Genomic DNA, 22,558 nt, shown 5'->3' with positions numbered 1-22,558 from the left:
ATGGAGTAGCCGCGAAGTTTTGATTTTTCATACAGATACAACTTGAATGACCGCCACTTAACAGCCTTCAGTAAGCGTTTTGTGAGGCGGTGAACTGGTAAAACTAAAAAGCAACTGTGAATTAACAGCCAGTGCTCAGCATCCAAGGCAACATTTCACACAGACATGCAAGCATGCGTAAGCCCTCCTGAATTTTGCCTGCCAGCCATACAGCGGTTTTTAGGAACCTAATGAAGTGGACGCGCTTCCAACGGTGCTGCGTAAAACTGCTCATCTTGTGCACGGTTTGACGATGAAAGCGACATACATGGTAGGCTACCTCTGATCCAGATTCGCATCCGACTGTCGACCTCACGACAACGTATGCCGGAACGTGAGTTCATGAACGTCTCCAGTCTTCTTAACAGCCAGAATTGGCCATTTCATCAATGACTCACGCACAATGGATTAGACTTCCGCTGAGGCGCTTGAGCGGAGTATGCTTTTCTTATGTTACAGAAAATGCCATGTTCTTCCCAGTGGGCACTGAAACTCCCTCGGACGTCCTGCAGACGTCCTGAACGTCCGAAGTACGTCCATGGGAGTTTTAATGCCCGTTGGGAATTCACAGTACGGTGCTCGCCCTGTATCCGTCTTTATGGTTGGAACAGCTCCGTCTTATGGAAATGGAAATAACACCGTCTTTATGGACATGTTGTTATTTCACTTCTCATCTGAGTCACCCGACCTGCACCATCGGACTTTGCCTACTCGTTTTCAAAACACGTGGCGGCTCATCTTCGCAAAAACGCCAACTGCAGACCACACAGCCACGCCTTTGTTGTCCTCTGTTGAAGTGGCACATATCCACAGTGAGGGATTGGCCAAGGTGCCTTGCACATACAAACAGGTGCACCCCCTTTTCTTGGCCTCCACTTTCTCGACCCCTATCCCCCTCTTCCCTACCAATAGAGGCGCTGCGGACCAGCTGGCGTTAGAGTTCCTGTATATGCTACCAAAGGTAGCATACCTTTGGTAGCATATACAGGAACTCTAGCTGGCGTGGGTGTTATGCTTCCCCTCTGAAGCCTTATATCTCTATAGTTAAAACATCTATTCATTCATACAAGTAGCGTGTTAGCAAAGGAGAACGTTCCAATTAAAAAAAATAAGAGGAAAGAATGCTCCAGCGTGCATGTTAGCCACAATATTTTGCAGCCTGGGTGCGAAAACTGGGATTGAAGGTGGCCACTAAATGCAGGCTGACATTATGTTCAAATGCGCCAGCCAAAAGCGAGGCCATTTATGAAATTCTTTTCCTTCCACTTTTTGCAACCATCCAGCCATGTGGGTATACCCTAGCGAGAGATGTCTCTAAATGATTGTGGACTCTCAAGCAGAGGCTCATACCGAGACACTTGAATCTTTACCTCAATAAAAATGCACAAAAGCTAGGCCATTTTGATTTGCTCTTTATTCAAGGTAACGCGTGGACTTCATGTCACACATGATCCACCCATCCAGCTGTCACACGATAAAACAGTACGCCATAAAATCAATGCCACATTTCAAACTGAACAGATGAATTAACAAAGCTTTGTATTGACTCAGTGATGATTCATATGTCTTGAGTCTTCCCTTTCAGTGAACAGCGGAGGAATGCTTGCACATCACATAAGGTTGAAGCACTATGGCAACAAATAAATGGTCTTCAGGCACTTGGTGTCCAAAATGTCAGTAAAAATGTAAAACCATGGCACATATATTGACTTTGCATGTGCTGCAGTGCCACACGATATGAGCACAGTGCTAGGCTTCAACTGCATCAGCTGGCGAATGCTTTCTGCAAGATTTCTTGGCACTCTCTTTGGTGAACTTGTCCCACTCCAACTGCAGGCACACCGAGGTTCGAGCGTCCAGCATACTTAATCTGGGGGGGGGGGAATGGAAAACACCATTGAAATCGGCCACACGCACTGCCCAGAATGAAGGCGACATAAGTGCAATCTCAAGACAGGTAGGCAGCACCAGATTAGAGGCCAGCCGCCTACAGGCACGAAGAATCTACATGCTGTAAATGCTTGCTGTATGTCTTTATTATGCAATAAAACTTAAAGCAGGCCTTATAGTAACTGAAAGTTCAATTAGGGCAATGAAAAAGGTTGGTGAGAGACCATTTCCAATAAAAAATTTAGAACTCTTCAAGTTTTGTGTACCAGTCATAAGTGCTGTAGTCAGATACAACTTAAGAATGCAGCGGCTTTTTCCCATCAAAGCCCTTCCAGCCAATGGCGTTGGATGATTTTCATGACCCTTGCTAGTAGTGTGACAAACAGGGAGTGGTAGATGCAAGGGGATAATCCCTTCCCTCTATGATCGAGATAGACCCCTCTCTCTCCATTGTGGTGCCACTCCCCGAATTCTCATGCTAGGAGGGTCATAAGAACTGCTTGACGCCACTGGCTGGAAAGGGGGTCCTTTGCCGGGGAAAAGCCGCTGCGTTCTTGAGTTGTACCCCACTATAGCATCGTAGAGAAGCCGAGAACAATAACTGTTCTTGTAGTGCTTACAAAACCTGAATGGGTCTCAAGCTTCCTCCTAATGTACGTCAATTGCACCCCATTTTCGAGACTTGATTTTGCGCAACTTTATCGCAAACTTTTCGTTCTTACCCGTCTTCCCAAGAGGTTTTCGAAGCGTGGCTGCACAAAAAACCATGGTCCCATGTTCCTGTGCTCTTCCTGGCACCAGATGAACTCTGCGCAAGATACGAAACAAAAGAAAGAAAAGGGCTAATTATATACACTGGTTTGCTTATTATAATTTGGAAATAACTGCATGCATACAACCTCAGACCCTCAAGAAAGACTGCTCTTAGCGCTGTGCTATAACTAGGCATGTGGCACGGCCAGCCAGCGCTGCGAACAGTCTGACAAGGAATGTGCGTACATACCTTTCGCCTGAGTGTACTTGGAAAGTTCATCTGCAAGTTCTTTGGCTGGGAATGGGCACAGGGCCTGAAATGCAAGTTTAAAAGGAATTGTAAATTGTGGTGTTTTTTAATAACCATTTGTAGGACGACACTGGGACTCGCGTTGTCCCGCTTGCTTAAAGTGCCAACAAACAACGGTGTATTTGCGTGCCATCCTTTTGCATTATGAATACTACTGAACAATCAAACAAGCTATTCAGCACGTTATTTTCTTCCGCTGATAGGTCTCCTTGGTATTCTGTGTGTTTTTATAAGCGCAGGTCGTTTAACGGGGCCCATATTGCCGGGAAAAATAAAATTTAGAAAATTGTTCAGCATTTGAACGTTTTCCATCAGTCAACTGCCTCATAATACTTTTTAAAGTAATTTTCAATTATATTGCAAGTTTTCTTACATTTCGATAAGGCTGAGGTATGGGTAACGTAACACATTTGAGGCCTTTTTTACGAAGTCATTGGTACAAATGTGCACCCCCTTTCTTCTACAGAACTAGGCATTGAAATGACTTGAAACTGGTGATTCATTTTCTAGAGCCATTCTGAGTGCAATTTCACCATTTGTACGCATGCGATACACATACAGCTTGAGTCTTATAAAAAGTTAACATGTGCTGACATCGCACAGCACACGGGCATGTTTTGCGTTCCGTCTTCATAGAAATGCAGTTGCCATGGTGGGGACTGAACTTGGAAAATTATTGTTCAAGAAGCTGAAACAACAAAAAGTTGCCTTTCTGTGTTCTATATGCCATTCCATGCACATTCCAAGTTCAGATATAGATGGGGTAAATTGAGAGAAACGCAAAGGGAGAACCAAAACAAACAAATGAGAATTTTCATCTATAATATCATTTGTCGCTAAGGCTTCCTTGATATAACAATTCTCTCTGGCATACAAACTGCATGCTAGGTAAAGGAAAGAAGCAAAAAAAAGAAACTGAGACAGCATTTGACATAACAGTCCAAACTTTTCCTTTTCATTCTACAGTCAAGCCCACTTATAACGAGCCTGTCACACAGATTCCATTCGTTGCATCCGAAGTTTGTAGTAAGTGGGACTTACCCTACTACAGCCAAAAAAATACAGTCAGATAAAAGTGGTGTTTACACTTTGAAAAGCTGTGCACATCTGTTCCTTCAAAGCAGACCTTATTAAGCCGCTTTCTAAGCTCTCCAGCGCAGTCACGTTCTCCTGGCCGAGACCCATGCTGCAGCTGTTATAAGTGGGCTTGAATGTACATACAGCATGTATACTTAATGGAGAAAAGTTATGTGAAGACACCTTCTGCCAAGAAAAAAAGAGATAAGACTTAGCTTTAATTCATGCCAAGTTCTATTTTTTTATTCGTGTACATCCTGATCCTGGTAGAACCTAAAATTTTTGCAAGAGCAACTGCATCAATTAGTCTATCCTCACGCCCTTTCCTCCCTCTTCCGATGACCACTGCAGAGCAAGGGCCTCTCCCATATGCCTTCAGTTAACCCTGTCCTATGCACTCACCCAATCCTCGCAATCTTCCTCATCTCATCCACTCACCTATTCTCTACCATCGCTACTATGTTTTCTTTTTCTTTTGCAGCCCACTTTGCTATCCTAGTGAACCAGTGGTTTTCTGTTCTCTGTATTACCTGTCCTGCATCTCAATTTCACCTTCTTGATTTTAGCTATGATAGCATCAACTCCTTTTTGCTGCCTAAACCACTCTTCCCGCTTCCTGCCTGTTAACGTTGCTGCCTTCATTCTGATAGCCTGATGTGCTGCCATGCAGTTCAATTTCAAGCCAGTCATATATCCTAGTCAAAATCAAGAGGAAGAAATGGGCTTGGGCGGGGCATGTAATGTGAAGCAGGATAACCGCTGGTCCTTAAGGGTAACGGAGTGGATTCCAAGAGAAGGCAAGCGTAGCAGGGGGCAGCAGAAAGTCAGGTGGGTGGATGAGGTTAGCAAGTTTTCAGGGATACAGTGGCCACAATTGGAAAAGGACAGGGTTAATTGGAGACACATGGAGAAAGCCTTTGCCCTGCAGTGGACGTAGTCAGGCTGGTGATGATGATGACACATCCTGTTCAGCAGAGCAGGCAGCCACTGTTCCCTCACCTCCAGTCGGACAATGGCCGTGTCCTTGTCCCTGCCCAGTTCGGCCCTGTGCTTGGCCAGTGCGTAGTAGTGCTTGCCACTGCACAGCAGCACCCTGGAGGCACCCAGTCGGGGCTCTGGGTCCGAGAGGACGGGCTGGAAGGTCTTCCCCGGTGCCATGTCCTCCAGCGAGGAGGTGGCCTCCGGGTGGCGAAGCAGGATCTTCGGGGATGCCACCACCAGGGGCTTGCGGAAGTTCCGCACCATCTGCACAGCGTGCCAGCCAGTGCTCATTACCTAGACGTTGGCCACCCTTGTTCTATACTTGTGCACAAACTGCTTTGACGTCACAGAAAATGGCCATGATACAAAATCTTCGAAGCTCAGCGGATTATCACTATGATTTGCCTACAAAAAGACACAAGGCAAGGTAACAGTCTCAAACACTTCAGAAGCAATCAGGTAGCACATCTTCGGGAATGAAGTAATGGATGCACTTGACTGCTTGCTCAAACTAATAGAAAATGACTTTCTGATTCAGGTTACTATGACAAGAATGATTACAACAGCTACAAATGTTTACAAAACATTAATATTAAAAAAACAAAATGCAATCTGAAGTAAATTCATGTTTAAATTTGGAATGCTATCAGTAAAAAAATCACCAACACAAAATCGTCTAATCTACTCAGTCACACCTAGAAAGTGTGTACACGTTTTCTGTCTCTGTCCGTGTTTTTTTCGCGTAGTATAATCATGAACGACAAGCACCAACTAGCCTGCCAGAAAACCCTTCTAGAAAAGAGAAAGATGAGAGAAACAAAAAAGTAAACCAAGCCACAAAGCAGCAAACACTCATGATATAGTGTGCTTTGTGTTTTTTGAGCGCCGGCCTCTGTCTCTCTGCTGGAATTCACCATGGCTCTATCCTCCCACTTTTTTTTTCCTGATTTAAGAACAAAAAACGGCTTGCTACTTGGGTGTCAACACCCCAACGAAGATACATCTGCTACAAAAAACACAACTGCTATCTTCACTACTTGCTGTGGGGCTTACAAAGGTTTGTGTGTCGCTCTCTCACTGTAGAAGCTGTAAATTTGTTATGAGGCAGAATTCCAATAATGGTAATGGTAATACAAGCAAGTTTATATGCCAGCATACATCAGTAGTCTGAACCATTTAAGCTTCATCAGCACCACTGTTGCCAATGCTATTAACCTGTGAAGCTGCACCCATTTTTTTAATTGTTACTGTTGCTAATACTAAATTTGAGAATTTGTATGACATGAAAGTGTTTTGTGACCTTGTTACAGCAACAATATATAATAGGTGAGTATAATTACTCATTAGCATCCACCCAAGCGCAGCCAAATGGCTGTGCAATGGAAAGCAATACAGCTTTCATGGGAACTTTGCAGTTGAAAAAAAATTCGTCCCAGTCTGGAAATCAAACCAATCAAACCGTCGGATCACCACCTGTCCACGGCAGTCCACCAACTAAGCTAACCAGGACAACTAGCAGATTGTAAGGTGAAACCGAACTGACTAACAACCCAAAGTGGCAATGGCGTTAGCCCCATGTTTAGATATCTAGCAAGAATATATATAGTATGTGGAGGAGTGCTGATGCAGGTGATCAAGAGTGTGGGGATGCACTCGCCTCCCTGTGGTTCGCTTTCCCGCGATGCACCCCAACTGTGGTTAGCTCCCACGCGACGCACTGTTCTCAGTTGGGTTACTTTAACTAACAGGGGAGGGCGCTCGCGTCGCAGCGACACCAGCGCCATGGATGGCGTTTTGCTGCGCGCGCACGGCGGATAGCCGGTTCTCTTCTCCCTGAGACCGGGAAAGCAAGCGGACGTTTCGCTCGCGGCTTCGCTCTTCGTCGATGGGCACCTCTTGGTCGGAACTTGCTCCCGCCAAGCCCGTTCCGTCCGGCCGCGGAGTTTTCCCTCTGCCCTACCGTGGGCGAACATTCGCTCGTAACCGTGCTGGTGAGTCGGACATCCTCGATTCCTCAGTGTATTTTGTTGCTAGCTGGCGTTATTGTTGTTATAGCAATAAATGCCTTGTTTGTGTCACCCAGTGTGTCGTTCCTTTGTTCCCGCAGAGCAAGGCCCGCTGTGGTCGGCGAGCGCAAGGGAGTGACACTCTCATAGAGCCAATGGGGACGTTTTTTTTAGAAGGCGACGGTGGCGGCACCTGGGAGAGGCGGTAAACGCATCAAAAATCCAATATGGCGGCGAGCGTTTAGGCGGCTGGTTGTGGCCGGTTGCTCGCGCTACAGTGCACTGTACTCGCGCGTTGCTAGTGCTGGCGGCCGCTAGCTCGATCCAAGCTTTGTAAATACTGGTGATTAACTGATCCCGCGCTGCATTCACACTTGATTTCCTAAGTACTTACGGAATCTGCTCACTCGCTTTTGTATTTCGATGTGTCTGTTGATGTAGCATGGTGCATGGTGGCGAGCGGCGCGACTGCTTAGCAGCTGCGCTCGCTCGAGAACGAAAAACGTAAATGGTTTTGTACAAAGAACAATTTATTAAAAGAACATCAGCAGTGACAATCGATGTTCAAAAAGTGATTTTAGGCATCAGTGACATTACAGTATCAGTAACAGGCATCCTAAAAATCAAAATAAAAAAACGCCATTATGTAAACCTAGAAGACATGAGCGCACAGAGAATGTATAGGGGATAAAAAAAGGTATCGAGGTAGGTACAGTATACATAATAAAATGCTACATGACTGAATATAAGTCTGTACGCGACTTTGTAAGAGATTTAGGTAAATAGCAGGGAAGTAAAACATCTGACATGTATTGAAACGCATCAGTCTGTGGCTATATGAATAAACACACGCAGAGAAAGGCAGCGAAAATTTTCAACCTTTGACTCGTGTAGAAGAAATCACAGTGCGTTGGGCTAGGGACAACATAATATGCTGCAGTGCTAGTTTTTAGTATAAAGACACCAAGAAAAGCTCACTGTGTGACTCGACATGACGCTAATGACGCTGCTGCAGTGCTAATGTCGCTGACGTCGAGGTTTTCGCTTGCGCGGCTGACCGGGCGTCGTCTGCTTGTCGTCTGCTGCCGCGTTACCCCCGTCGTCATCTTCGCAACTAATTTCTTTGATATCTTATTTTTAATACCTATGGCTGGTTATAATTTAGTTCATAAGCATGTTTTTATTATTGATAGTGGTCGAAAAATTTCACCTTTATTAGGCTTAACTGCAGCCGCGTTTACCGCCGATACCAGGATCGCTGCAATCGTTTCGACCGTGGCGCCACCCTCGGCGCGGACGCGCAACTTCCAACATGCCACAGCCCTGGCAAGCGCTCCATAGCGCTCGCGACCACGGGGTGGGGTCCGCACGGCTTTGAACTGTGTCAGCCGCGGTTAAACGGGGAGAACGGATTTATCTCCCCCTATTAAAACCCCACAAGAGACAGCCGGACACTACTCATTCCGCCTGGTCAGACTCTTACCTGTCTCCTCAGAAGGTGGAAATACTGGGCCGGGGTTGTCGGGTTCACAAAGCCAAAATTTATATCATCTCCATCCACAGCATCTTCCTTGCTGTCAGTCATCTGAAAACGTGCACAAGCTCAAGTCATTTTGCATAGCAGGTACAAAAACAACCACATGTCACAGGAAAAAATACGTTTAAAAACAGTAAGGAGTTACCACGGCATGTGTGTTTGAAGATTTTTTAGGCTTAATTTTACGTTTTCAAGCACACTTACACTGTACAGATGTTCCAGATGTCTTTTTATCACATTTTTAACAGATAAAGTATATGACTCAGGCGACTGGTGCTACTGCAACTTAATGCTGTACACTTCATAGGAAAGCCTAAGAACACTGATCAATATTGTTAACAATTTTTTTTTGCACCAATCATTGAAATTGTGTGACCTCTTTGCCACTGTTCCAGGTTCTTAAATCACTGACATCGATGTTGCGAATGTTAAGTCCTTGTGAATCAAAGCTACTGAGAAAAAAAAAAGAAGGTTTGAACATATGAGTTAACAGCAACATATTTATACGACTTTGCTATCGGGCTAGTTCAAACTTCCCAAAGAATACGGTTGTGACAGATGACCTGCGAATCATGCTACTAATTTCTACTCCATAACAATATAATGTGTTATACCTGTAAAAATCTCTCAATGCGGCATGACGAGTGCTCGGGACCCGCTCCATCAAAGCCATGCGGCAGCAAAACAACCATCCCACTTTGTAGGAACCATTTGGCTGAAAGCACAAGACAGCATTAGAGTGGCTTCTCTTGCGTTCACTCCCACACATGCAAAACACAAGGCAAATATATTTTGTGACGCAAGCAGTGTCAAAAAAAGAAATTTGACAAACCAAGGAGGAGCGCAAATTGTATGGTTCCAAACTAGAGAGAGGGTATTTCTTTTGTCCACAGTAAGCACATGCTGAAACGGTGAAGACGGCTTCTTTGGCATGCTTCACTTTACTTACGAATGAGCACAGCACACCCATCACACTTCTCATCACCTTCCTTTCTGTCGCCTACGTTTCGATTCCAACTGTCATTACAGGTGCCCTTTAGTATGATTTAAGAAGGAAATTTTTAGGAGCGTTAGCTCTTATTCATCATGTTTCCAGATTTCGTGGGGTCTGCTACCACCCTGAGATCACAGCGCCATCTGTGGCAGCAACTACTCATCACGTTTCCAGATTTCGTGGGGTCTGCTACCACCCTGAGATCACAGCGCCATCTGTGGTAGCAACTATAAAACAGCACATCTTGCACTGCGACTTGTAGTGCCATCTACAACAGCATTGTAGAAACAACCAGCTGCCTCATGCCAATGATGACGTCACGGCCTAACGCTCGTTACTTCAACGTCTTCCAGACGGTGGCGGCCTTTTTTCAAGTAAATTTGAAGCGCGTGCAAAATTAACTGAACAGGATGACAAAGAAGCAAAAACCTAGCTCTTTCGCACATCAGCACAAAATGGAACTGACCTTCACCGGATGTCACAAAGGTGTCAATGACGACCTGCGCACTGTTGTGGAAGTCTCCGAACTGGGCCTCCCATATCACAAGGGTCCTTGGTGTCTCCAGGCTAAAGCCATACTCAAACGAAAGCACTGCTTCTTCTGAGAGAGGGCTGTTCACAACCTGGAGGTAGGGGCATAAGTAATTACTTGGGGCATTCTACAATCGCACTGCAAATGCGACAATACCCTAATATATAAAAGTAATTACTGAAAACAATTTCTGTATGTATTGTGTAAATAGTAGAAATGCAGTTGCTTTAATTAATTTAGAGAATTTTTAAAACTTGCAGTTCAAAGGGGCACTGACAACAACTTCATCCAATTAGTGTTAGTAAAAATATTTGTAAGAATTTATTCTCTTCGGCTCTTTGTGGCCGTGATGATGTTTGTTTGGCAGGAGAAGAAATTTTTTGCTGAGAAAATGGGGTTTAAAAAATAGCACATTTTCTTCTCGTCACTTGGTTCACACGTGTAACAACAATAATAAAAAATGCCACGTGATCACCATTTGAAGTGAATGGCAACGCGATCCAGCCTCAGAGATCAGAAAGAAAAAAACTGCCTTGAGGTCACCAGAGTCTGTTTGTAAAAACAGGTGATGAAGGCAATCCCTGCGTTTCATTTTTCGTCGTTTATACAACTTATAAAAGCTACATTTTCAGTGAAAAGTAGCCTATTTGTTGTAGGAGCACAGTAATGTATTCAGGTCAACATCATTTTTCTCCCCAGTGTCCGTTTGAAATGCCATAAACAGACACGGCAGGAATGGCTAACGAAGCACTGGAACCAATGCGCACCTCATAGTGGCCCTGGGGTCCACGTTCAGGTGGAAGGTTCAGATTGTTGAGTGGAATGAGGCGCTGCTCGTTTGTGCGGTCGACGAGAATGGCGTGCCTCTGGCTGAATGTGCCACGGCCGACATCTTGCCCACAGATGCGAACATTGAACCCTGACGGTTGAAAAGACAGAGTGGGCCATGGTTTCAGTTATGCTCAAATGCAATCAAACTATTTCCATTTGAGCAATACAAGCTGCTTGAAAAAAAAAAAAAAAAAACTCGGTACACTGCTGTTAAACAGGTTCCAAGAGAATTAATCTACAGTATAGAATTGAACAAAAAGCAGAGTGAACATCGTCGGGCAATATTATACTACACAGCAAATTAAACTGAAATGCCCGCCTAGGTGTTGGCATACAAATCCTAAACATTTAGTATAAGTTAGCGAAAGACGGGGGTTAATTGAAAGGAACCGGGATGAAGGGAGCAGAGGTGAAAGCAATCCGCGGTTAGCCAAGTCGAGCACAGACATCCACGGTGATCACACTGCTGCTGAAGCACATGTTCCACTTCGTCTTTGACACAAATGTGTGTCTTCTTCTTTTACAATCTACCCTGGATGATTACCACTCTGTTGCCACTCAGACACACTATCTAGTAACTACAGTGTGCGGCTGTAAAAACTGCCAAAGTAGCACAAACTACAGCCCACATGCAAGTATGTTCTGTGCTACGTTTAACCAATACCTATCTCACTGCAGAGTCTCACAAGTTACCTATGAGAAAGTCATCAGAGCTTATCCAGCTGTTGCTTTCTAACCATCAACAGGGCAAGCATATGAGTAGTGTGCTATGGCACAATAAAAAAAAAAAAAAACATTTGCAAGCATCAGGAAACTCACCTTGATACAGCAAGGAACCCAGGGCAAGTGCTTCTGCAGTGGCCCACTCGAGGCTTTTGCCCTCTTCAATCTTGCGAAGCCGTTCATTGATGAGAACTTTGACCAGATGTGGATGAACAGTCTGCACAAATAAAGATCAAAATGCTTCTCAGAACTGGAAGCTACAGACTGGGGTCGCAAGTGGGGACTGGTTGTTGTGTGGGAACTTACTGCCTCACGAGGAACCTGCACCGACCTTGCACCCACGTACTTGAGCACATCAGGATCCACGCCCGTGTCCCAGTATGTGACTGCTGAGGGGGCCTGGGTCATGCCACTCCACCGGCCTTGGAACCTGGGAAACTGTGCAGAACAGATGTGGCTCTAGAGGCTGGGCGGCTGCATACGGTTATGAAAACTTCAAAGATGCAACAACTTGCAACGCCAACATTGATGAGACTGAGAGAATGAATCTGATTATCAGAGAGGTCAGATGAAAGAAAAACAAGATTATGGTTCAATTCCTGGACACCTTTAATATTTAATGCATTTTTTAGCAGCTAAAGACAGTAATACACTAGTAAAAATACCTCAAAGAAAAAAATCATTATGGCACAGTTTCCAACCTGTTGGGCACTGAACCTTCAGTGGATGTTTTGCAGACATCCTGAACATCCGCAGGACATGCATGGGAGTTGCAATGCCCACTGGGAATCTTTCTAGTGACTGAATTGAGAAGGGGGGGGGGGGGTTAATGCCAGTATATTTGAGGTGTTTCATAGCCTGAAGACAATGTCACAATATATGCAGTGCTTCTTGTGTACCATTTGCATCAACAGTTTTCACCATACAACTGGATCTGACAAATGACAAGAGCAAAATTTAAAATACGCAAGATCAAAATTAAATGGCAAGGCACCATTCCATTACAACGTCAAACACTGCTTGGCGCCAAGAACATGGGAATGTGTATGCTAGAATAAGTTGCCTCCAGTAATTATTAATTAAAAATTATCTCTCCTGCCATTAAGTATAAGCTCTGCAGACCTCATGGTGACTTTACCTTATACTGTAGCCACCTTACCATACAGCATTGAAAAAAACTGTTCAAGGTATGTGCCGCATGGAAACAATACTATGAGAATGAGATTTATTTGATGTCTATGACTGATGTGAGGGAAACCACTGCTAAGCTTGCAGCCCGATGTTGCATCTGACTGTGTCCTGAAGTTAAGCCCCTCTTAGTATCTGCATTTCACAAACAATAATGGACAGAACTAAAATCATGTATGATTTTTTTGTTAACTATTCAAAAAAGCGAATCGGTTTATGCAATAAATCCAGCCGCCTACCGTAGGAGTGTAGTTTTCAATCATCTTGAAATGTTCACCCAAAAATGCCATGTGGTCGGCCACAATTTTCTGTCTCTCGGAGGCATCGAGGCTTCCCTCATCCTGTGCAGAAAAAAAGACAAAGATATTAAAAATAATGATTTGCACACAACCTCAAAAATTCCACACAAGTTGCTGGTTATTTGTGACAAGTGAAAACACTTGCTGCACAAAATTGCAATGTTGCCCCAAGCTTAGCAAGGTGGCTGTTCTTCTTGTATTTATATGTGCCTGTACCTTCACTGTGGCAAACTACCTCTGGAAATACTTCACCTTATCGTGTAAAGAGGAAGAATACTTGGCAATTAACAATGCACTCCCTGAGAAGTAACAATGCACCCCCGAGTAAAAAGCTGCTCCATATCACGATGTCCAGACACCAGTAACAAGAAACAGTGCAGTATGACCGCACTGTAACTTTGGTTCTGGGACTACAACAATATAAGTGCGGCACTTCTTACCTGCAGCTGCTTTGCATAGTCATTGGGCACGCTGTCTCTTGCATGAATCGCATCGTACATGAGTGGGTTGGTGAACGTGGGGTCATCCATCTCGTTGTGTCCCCAACGGCGGAAGCACAGCATATCCAGGAGAATATCGTCGTTGAACTTCTCTCTGTATTCCATGGCCAACTGTGTCGCTAAAGCCACAGCCTGCAATTTGACAACTGTGTTATTGCATTTTTCACATGCAACAGTTAACAGATTTTAAACACACTTAGCTATGAAGCTGTGAAGATAAAGTAAATCCCGTTAACAGGAGCATAAATCCTCTGGTGTGCATCCTCTCACATCCCATAGGAAAATACATCGCATAGGCGGCTGAGGTCTAGTAAGAATGAAACCCCTCTCTCCTTAAATATGCTTGACCTTACATAAATAAATGAAAACCAGTACGTAACTTGAATACATAACTGCGATTACTGCACACTGTCATGGTGCACATCATGGTAATATACAGTAAAATACTCTTGACAGTAATTTAATACTCTAGGAACCATTCCAAATTGTGGCATTTCTTAAATACTTATGAGCTTCTGGACAGCAGCTAGTGCTCACTTCTCAAATTACTCACGGAATTAGCTAGATTTTCAGCCAGTGTAGTGTTGCAAATAATTATGTAATGCAGGTAACTATGCAATGCAGTGCAATACTTCAGCTAAGTGCCATATGACTACATTTAGAGGTTCAATATGTCCCTTTGGGGAAAAGGGCGAAATGCACAAGCACTGGGAATCGGGCCCTAGGCCATAACAGCCTACACTTGAATATGAGTGGTCTCAAAGCAGGGAAGAGCAAAAAAAGAGAGGCAGGAATCACAGAAGGAAAGACTTGGACACAAGGTGATGCATTTTCTTTCTTTGGCTTGAAATCTGACAGCAATGGTTGCAATGCTATCTTCATGCATTTGCAATATCTACATACTGCCGCGAATGTTTGTAGTGTTTGTTTGTTCATTCTTCAAAGCTGCCGGCACACCGTTTTAACGCTTTGTTTGTGATGCAAGACGCGCCTAGATTTATCTCTATTGATCGTATCCAGGCGGAGCAGATTCTACGTTGTTCCACACTGTTCTAGTAACTTTCCAAGCTTTATCTCGAAAGTTCGCTATCAGCTTTAAAAAGAGCATGGCCAAGAGCGACCGGCATTCTGTTCGACGACCACCGAGCACACTTATTGAATACGCCGCCACCGAGTGATTCAGTTCTTTGTGGGCGCAGGTCAGCCCAAATAAAGAGTTTTGTTTGGAAGCCATTCTTGCTGTTTTCCTGTTCGCCGACTGCAGTCACCACTATGTGACAATACTATTAAACTAAACTGATTAAATTCAAGAAAGTAAATTCTTTCCACAATTATGTATCAATGGCTTAGTTTTCACCTCATCTCATTGGTTCCAAAAAAAAAGGTATTTCAGAGCCCACTTCCCACCCATGCAGCAAAACTACTGCCTATGCCACAGTCTGCAGTGCCCAGTGCCTGCGCATCAATGCCTAGACGTTTTAGTCAAAAACATAGATTTATTCATCTTCTTTCCTTATATTTCAAAAGAAAAAAGTAGAATGCAAAAGAGCACAAGAGTGAAAACCAATGTGGATGTCAAGAAAAGAAAGCTACAGCTGCTGTTTCCAGGCAGGAAAATAGCTACAGACGGATACAAGTCAAGAATGAAGCAGCAGATGCCCCTCAAAGGAAGCCCTCCAGACAATTGTGAACGATTTTCATGAGGTCGTGGTTAATCCAATTGAGCCGTTGTTAATCCCCTTTCATCCACCACCCCCTGCGATGTCATGCTGGCAGGTCCAAGGGGATTAACCGTGACGTCAAGAGAATTGTCGTCGTGATTGGCTGGAGGGTTTCATTTGAGGGCTATTTGCTACTTTGTTCTTCCATTGTATCCCACTATAGCCTTTTTTCATACCACTACCCCAACCTTGGATAAAAAATTTCCTTTCTGAATAACAAAGGTTATCCATACCTCGGGATCATCTCCATTCACGTGTATCACTGGAGCATCAATCATCTTCATAATATCACTGACATAAGCTGATGACCTGTTTAAAAAAAAAAAAAAGAACAGGAGAAAATGTTGTTTATGGCCTGCATTCAAGCCTATCAGATAGCTTATGCTTCATTCACGACACTGCTTTCAAAGACAATAAGCTTTTTCTCTACAGCACGTTGCAGGTATGTTATGTAAGCTACTTGCAGTAATGAAACAAGTAAAATAATACTGCATTCAAGTCAAACATACTAGATTTGGTAGAAGACTACTGCACAATGCAAGCTCCAGCTCAGTGTGTTAGCTCCCAAGAACTGAAGCCAATGCTACATAGCATTCGGAATGTTTGGTGCTCAAAACACGGTCCCAGTTGTTCGCAGCATTGACCATATTTCTTAGTTATGAGCTTAGCTGACACTTGTTTCTGCTGTCAAATGCCATCATGTGTACTGTTCCCAGATTTTCCCAGTGAACCTTGGATCAAGAGCATGACTAAGCACAATGAAAATTCTTATATGACCAAATTACCGCAACACCGGCCTAAAATTCACTCATGAATGCAAAAAACCAGCACAAATTTATTTGTACTAACTAATGTAGCTGCAAGGAAAGCCACAAAAGCTTTTTTGACAAGCTCTCCTGACACTGTAAAAGTTATACGCAGAGAAAAAAATTTAGAGGCAATCAATTGTATTGATGCAAAGGAATGCAATAGCATTTCTCATCCACTAGCCAATCTATCCCAATTCTGGTTCTATTCCAATTCTGATTCCATTGTCCTGCGCCCGGAATAAAAAGCTTGTCAAGTTGGAAGCTGTTCATGGTGTTTTGTGGGCGCAAACTTAACAAAGACGAAGAAAGAATACACAGGACACGTGCCTTGCTGTGTATCTTTTCTTCATCTCCGTTAAGTTTTCGCCCACAAAACATCACGTCTTTCACTCGCCAATCTATTCCAATTCTGATTCTATTTCACGCCCATTCTTATTCCATTTCTAATCATAATCGCTTTTTTCTTCTTTTGTGCTGAGTCATTCTTAGCCTAGCCTCTCCTTCCTCTCTCCTACAAGTGGAGAGGTGGTTTTCCCTCTCTCCACCTGTGTCATACAGAGGTGGCGTCATACAGGTTCATATACTACACAGGTTTTTTAATGGCAATGACTTTTGCATGATGCAGAGTTCATCACCTGCCGTAATTTGATGGTGTGGTGAATCCAATCTGGTTGTTGACCACCAAGTGAAGAGAGCCGCCCACGGTGAATTCTGGCAGTCTCGACATGGCAACAGTCTCCATGATAACACCCTGGGCTGCGAACGATGCGTCGCCATGGATCTGGACGGGCAGCACTGGATATCTGCCACCCCACGAATGCTGGGCATACTTCACCGGGTCCAAACTCTGCAGTCGTGCCCGCGCTTTTCCCACTGCCACGGGACTAACACCCTGGTTCAGAAGAGGGAGAAATGCGGACATCAAGGTTTGCATGTAGAGTGTGTAGTTAGCTGCAGTACAATTTACATTTGAGTGTAACATGTATTTAAGGAGAATGCAAGTCTTACAACCATTTTTTTTATTTCTAGCACAGTCGTCATCATAATGGTAAATGTAAAGCGTGACAAACACAGGCACACAAGAAAGACGACGGACAAGCACTTCCATCGCCTTTCTTACGTACCTGTGTTTACCGCACATTACACTTACCATGGATTACCAACTAGCCCGCACTCACAACACAATGATCATAATTACCACAAAAGTTGCTTTTTTTTATGTTGAGCCCAAATATGCAATTAAAATTTAAATATCTCAACTGGATTATGAGTTATAAGGAGTTTTGTGGTTTTAAGAGCAGATGACCACCTCTTTTCAAAAGAAGAGAGGGAATAGAAAGCCTTGGTTATTGGTGTCTTTTTCATAGCTGGTAGTATTCATCACATTGGAATTTCAACCAATGAATTTGGAAGGCAAAGCGACAGATGAAATGGATTAACTGAACTGTTGCAGCACTGTGTTTTTGTGCAGCTTTTGAGACTGCAGGCAAAATGGTGCAACTTTGAAGTGGAACAACACGGTCCAGTGGACTCTTGTTAATGCAAACTCACTCAATTCGAACTACTGGCTTATTCAAATTGGCGCCTAGATCCAATCAACACAAAGTGCATTAAAAAACACTCACCTTTATTCAAACTCCACAAGATTATTAATAATGATTAATTATACAGAGTAGACTCTTACTTCTTCACAAAAGTGTGAATGCATGCGTTTGCTGTAAGATGCCATGGCAGCTACTGATGCTTATGCAACAAAAGTAATAGCAAAAGAGCCTGTATTTTAATTTGCTTGCAGTGCTCAAGAGAGGAAGTGTCACAGATTACTGTTCTGCAGTGCATTACGGCCCATTTTCAGAAAGATCTTGCAAAAGCATAACTTCATCAGATATGTAACAAGCAAGGCATGAGTTTGCAAAGCCAATCACAGCATTTTATAAAAATCTTGATAAGAGTGTTTTGCAGCTCATGAAACCTAAGCTGGGATACCCGTGTGGAGTCCTCATTACCTCTAAATGGGATGGATTAGGCAGCAGAGATGCGTGCAAGGGGCCAGGGTAGCCTTGCAGGTCCACCGATGTGTCTGGAAAGAATGTAACAGGATGCTGCAGCTGACGGGCATTGGCACCTCAACTGAATCGCTTACTCAGGTGGGAGAGGACATCTCCGCTGCCCTTTGTGCCTGGGGGAACCTCAGGCATGCCTTTCATCTGGAAGAGAGTACGACACACATGCAAAGGAACACACTAAGTCGCTTTTGCTTCCTTTTGCCACAATCGCTGAACAGAGCAACCCTTAGCACTGAAGTTATGAAAATGAAAAGTAGACATGAAATGGCACTGTTGTGTTAAGAGAGATCATGAAATGTGCAAAAGCTTCAATCAAAAGCCATTCCGCATCTGGAACAATAATCCACAAGCTTTTTATTTCCAGAAAGCATTAGGAACTCAAAAAAAAAAAAAAGTTCCCCTGTCTGTTTTTTTTCTGCTTTGATTTGTTTTTAGTACAGCCCATAGTTGGTTTCCACCACATCCTTTACTGTAACGGTAACTTGCAACAAAGAAACTGTGCTGGCTTCAGTGAAAATTGAGTGTGAGGTGTTTAGTATAAGGTTGCATTAGTGAAGCCCAGCAATTACACAATCACCTGACTCTGAGCTAAAACTTGGCCTTCTCCTTCTGAGAATACACAAGGCCGTCGTCATAGTTTCAATCAATAAAGGAGGATTAGAAATACAAGAGAACGGAACCAGTTCCAGAATTGTTATAATATCTCGCCCAGGTTGTCAGATTATATAATTTGGCTGCACCATGGTTTCTCATTTACAGGCATAAGCAATACAAAAGAGAACATTTTGTTTGCCCGCAAGAGCCCAGAGACAAGAGTGTGTGTGTGTGCCTTCCTCAGGTCATATATCTTTGCTTTCGCTGGTTTATTGCCAGAACAAGAGCCAAATTTACTTCTATTTTCGCGGAACACTTGAAAATGCATTAAAGGATTACATAGTCAGAGAAAAACCACTCAGGAAAGAGCAAAAACTATGCTTTTAACTCATACTCAGTGCATAACTGTACACTGCATTAGAATAAAGTGAGTGTTGTTTTTTGTTTTCATAATACTTTGGCCTGTCCTTGACCTTGAGTTGAGACCTGTCTTTTCTCTCATGCTATAAATCAACACTTCGTCAGTGGTTTCAGTTACCCTAGAGACATGTATGTTTCTTGTCCACTGCTACTCATTGAAGGCACTGAATAGTGACCTCAAAAAGTGCTAAATAACTGCGCACCTTCTGAAACACTTGCACTGGTGGGAAGTCCAGGAGCCCAGTGAGCAGATTAAGTCGTCCTCTGTGAGGCATGCCCACAACGATGTCCGTTACCCCAGCTGCAAAAAGCAGGAAGCTCGTAATGTCAAACATGCTCCCTAGCGACTTCTCAAATTAATGAAGTGAAAGTAAATATCAGGACTCACTTTTAGGTGCTTGGCAGAAGAGTTCATAAAAGAAGGTCATCATGCTCTCAGCACCTTCTCCACCATACCGTTTCACTGTTGAAAACTTTGCAGCCAGGAAGTTGTCAAACACCTGAAATCATGGGACAGTATCACAATGAATATGCATAAATACAATGGAGCTGTAAAAAAAAAAGATAGCATGGTACCTGTGACTTCAACAAGATCTCCGCCATCTTTTTGCGCCTTTCAACAGGTGGTCTTCCTTGGCTAATGAGACTCTCATAGCGATCTGCAAACCACGTCCTTTTCTCCTCATCCTGTACAAGAGCCAGATGATCAGATGATCAGCACAAGACATACTGTATTCACCCTATATTGCAAGCTACAATTCCTTAAGTACCATGTGCATAAACTCCACTCCAAGGGGCCCGCAGTAGGCGGCTCTCAGGTGTTCCACAATACTTTCCACATTTTGTCCAGAGACAATTTCGGTTGGAGTGAGATTGTATGTCTGCAGCTCGAGGTCTTTGACATACCTGGGAGATGACAGATACGCACAGAAAAGTGTAAGTTGACACAGGTACTCAACGTGCTGACAAATTGAGGTGCTCTTACTGTGTTGAAGGGGTTGTGGTAATGGGATTGATCTTTGCAGTCTTGTGTCCGCATCTTCGGTACGCAGTGACGAGCTCACTGAGTCTTCGGTCATCCCTGGCAGCTGTGTCTATGACTGGTGAACAAAATGATGTGTGTATTGCGACTAAGCTTATACAAGAGGGCATCTACCACAGCAGTGTAACGGGTGAATATATATCAGTTATGTTACAAAAATGAGACAACATTAGCAATTAGTAACCAAAAAAATATATGCACAGTTTTGTCTTTTCAAATACGGCATACAAATACACCACTACACAAACTACAAGATCGACACTGTACGTAGTAAACAGTACTAAATTTTTCAGTAACATCTCCCATTTCTCTGTGTGCACTGAACCTCCATACTTGTTTAATTTTTTTCCACAACTGATATTGACAAGCCTTCAGCCATTAGATAAGAGAAATAATTCTTTTATCCACATCTGCCACAAAATAATGGCAGTTTTTCTCAGTTGAATCCTTTAGAAATATATGAAAAATAGTGCAAAGAACGGAGTTTCCAGAAAACCGTATATGGCTCTCCAGCAGTAAATGGTGGACCGGTACACTGTAAAAAATCTGGACAGACTGACAGCCAGAAATATAGCCTCGTGTGCATGATGAAATGTGCATGAAGAAAGACTAGCTTTTTTGGCTTCAACTATAGTTCTCACCAAATATCTTAATGTTGCTTTTGCATTAAAATCCATGCACGCATTTTCAATGTGCTCATTTCACATTAAACTTTTTGTGCAAGCATTAATGGGCCTCTCGCTGGTAGCAATATTTACTAAAATCAACTTTCATCAGCAATTACGAGTTCAAAAAGGAGACCTGGCATATACTACTGGCACACACAGTGCCACACTTTTTCTTTCATAGTCGTTAAAGTGGGATCAACTGCTGTAGTATACATTCAGGGCAGTACTCGGATAGTACACGAGGAAAGAGATATTTTGTAGCAATGTATAAATATATCTCTTCGTGAGCTTGCAGATGCACATCACTTAAAATTTGGGTAAAAGATTGTACGCTGATATTGGAGCACCGGCTTGCATGACAAAGTGTACATGCTGTACACTATTTTGAGAATAAAATTTGTCAGTGGTTATAGTTCAGCATCCTTGTGTATGTGAAACAAAGTTTGGACACTACTTTTAACATATATATGCGAGCAAAATGCTGGTAATTCTAAAAGCACATACATTGATGATACAAAAAATCTTAGTACAGCATTTACACCACTAAATTCAACGGGAAACAGTTCCGAGAGCAGGAGGAAAAAAATCGCGCCAACCGGCTTCCATTTTTCTGCACGCGTACAAGCGTTAGATTGCAGGCTGAAACCATCTGAAATGATCATCATCATCTATTCGCGCACGTTTAAACGACAGACGCATGGATTGGTCCGCAATGCGATCCACGCTTAATATGCAGTTGTATTTCCGAAGCAGCAGCCATGTCGGTAGGAAAAAGGCGCGCTGCTAGTCCGTAAGGTCGCGTAAGGTGAGCCGCTAAACTGGCGCGGTCGTGACTACGACACCTGTTGCAGGTGTAGCAAGCATGGCGCAAGTTTGATCATAAAGCGCAGATAAAGCTACTTCCCAGCTGCCTCTACGTACGATCTTTGGAGAAGCCTCCCGAACTGTACGTGTAGTTCATTCGCTGCAACCTGGAGACGTGCCATCGCAGAAGTCGTCTGCTCGCCACGTCCAGGCGCGCGAATCGGTTCATGGTGATGATGTCCGGTCAGCTTAGTCGCTCATTCCGACGCTTCAGCAGGCTGGACTCCTGGCGCGGCGCGTCAACGACCTTTTTTGCGGCCGTGGAGGCCCGTTCCCGTCGAAGTCGCTCGCCGCAGTAGTACAGCGGTCGCCGCAGCCGCCGCAACACGAGAGTCGTCTTTCCCCCTCGCACACGCACTAACGGGTGCGTCCTTGGGGAGCGCGCAACCAGTGCGGAGAAGAGCGGCGGCTTTCGCTTTTTTGTCCGATTGTGACGAACCCCCTGACGCCTTATCAGAGCGGTTATCTTTATTTGCATTGCGGCTTTTGAAACCTCGGCTCTTGAGAAGGCACAATGAGACCCATTGTCTGGAGCAACGTCTGGCGCGCAGACAGCCGCCCCTGCAAGCATATCGAGCGGACTTATACCTGGCAAACGTGTTCACGATTCCCCAGTCTTTCGATACTCCTCCTCACCTGCAAAGAGAATTAGCTGTGCGTAAGTTCTGAGAGCAACTTGCATCAAATGTGGACCAACGCAAACGGTTTCTGAGA

At 43.9% G+C, this 22,558-nt stretch overlaps 1 protein-coding gene across 1 annotated transcript; it reads right to left on the bottom strand.

The window, feature by feature from the left end:
- Positions 1 to 1,435: 1,435 nt before the first annotated feature.
- On the bottom strand, positions 1,436 to 22,517 carry LOC149331465 (2-oxoadipate dehydrogenase complex component E1). The gene is made up of 22 exons (XM_089556619.1): positions 21,902 to 22,517; positions 20,256 to 20,370; positions 20,041 to 20,176; positions 19,847 to 19,957; positions 19,659 to 19,770; positions 19,474 to 19,571; positions 18,334 to 18,397; positions 18,197 to 18,270; positions 16,826 to 17,082; positions 15,615 to 15,690; positions 13,601 to 13,792; positions 13,101 to 13,202; positions 11,980 to 12,111; positions 11,770 to 11,890; positions 10,887 to 11,038; positions 10,054 to 10,210; positions 9,208 to 9,308; positions 8,540 to 8,641; positions 5,069 to 5,314; positions 2,933 to 2,996; positions 2,652 to 2,737; positions 1,436 to 1,909 (listed from the first exon to the last, which is right to left on the bottom strand). The coding sequence occupies exons 1-22, from the start codon at positions 22,011 to 22,013 to the stop codon at positions 1,805 to 1,807; spliced, it is 2,715 nt and encodes a 904-aa protein (XP_089412745.1). The 5' UTR covers positions 22,014 to 22,517; the 3' UTR covers positions 1,436 to 1,804.
- Between the last annotated feature and the right edge of the window lie 41 nt (positions 22,518 to 22,558).

Source organism: Amblyomma mixtum, chromosome 8 (assembly GCF_055824585.1).
Source record: "Amblyomma mixtum isolate Tamu chromosome 8, ASM5582458v1, whole genome shotgun sequence".
NCBI lineage: Eukaryota > Metazoa > Arthropoda > Arachnida > Ixodida > Ixodidae > Amblyomma > Amblyomma mixtum.
Note: the sequence above shows the minus strand (reverse complement) of the source record. Positions and strands in the feature narration are given on the sequence as shown.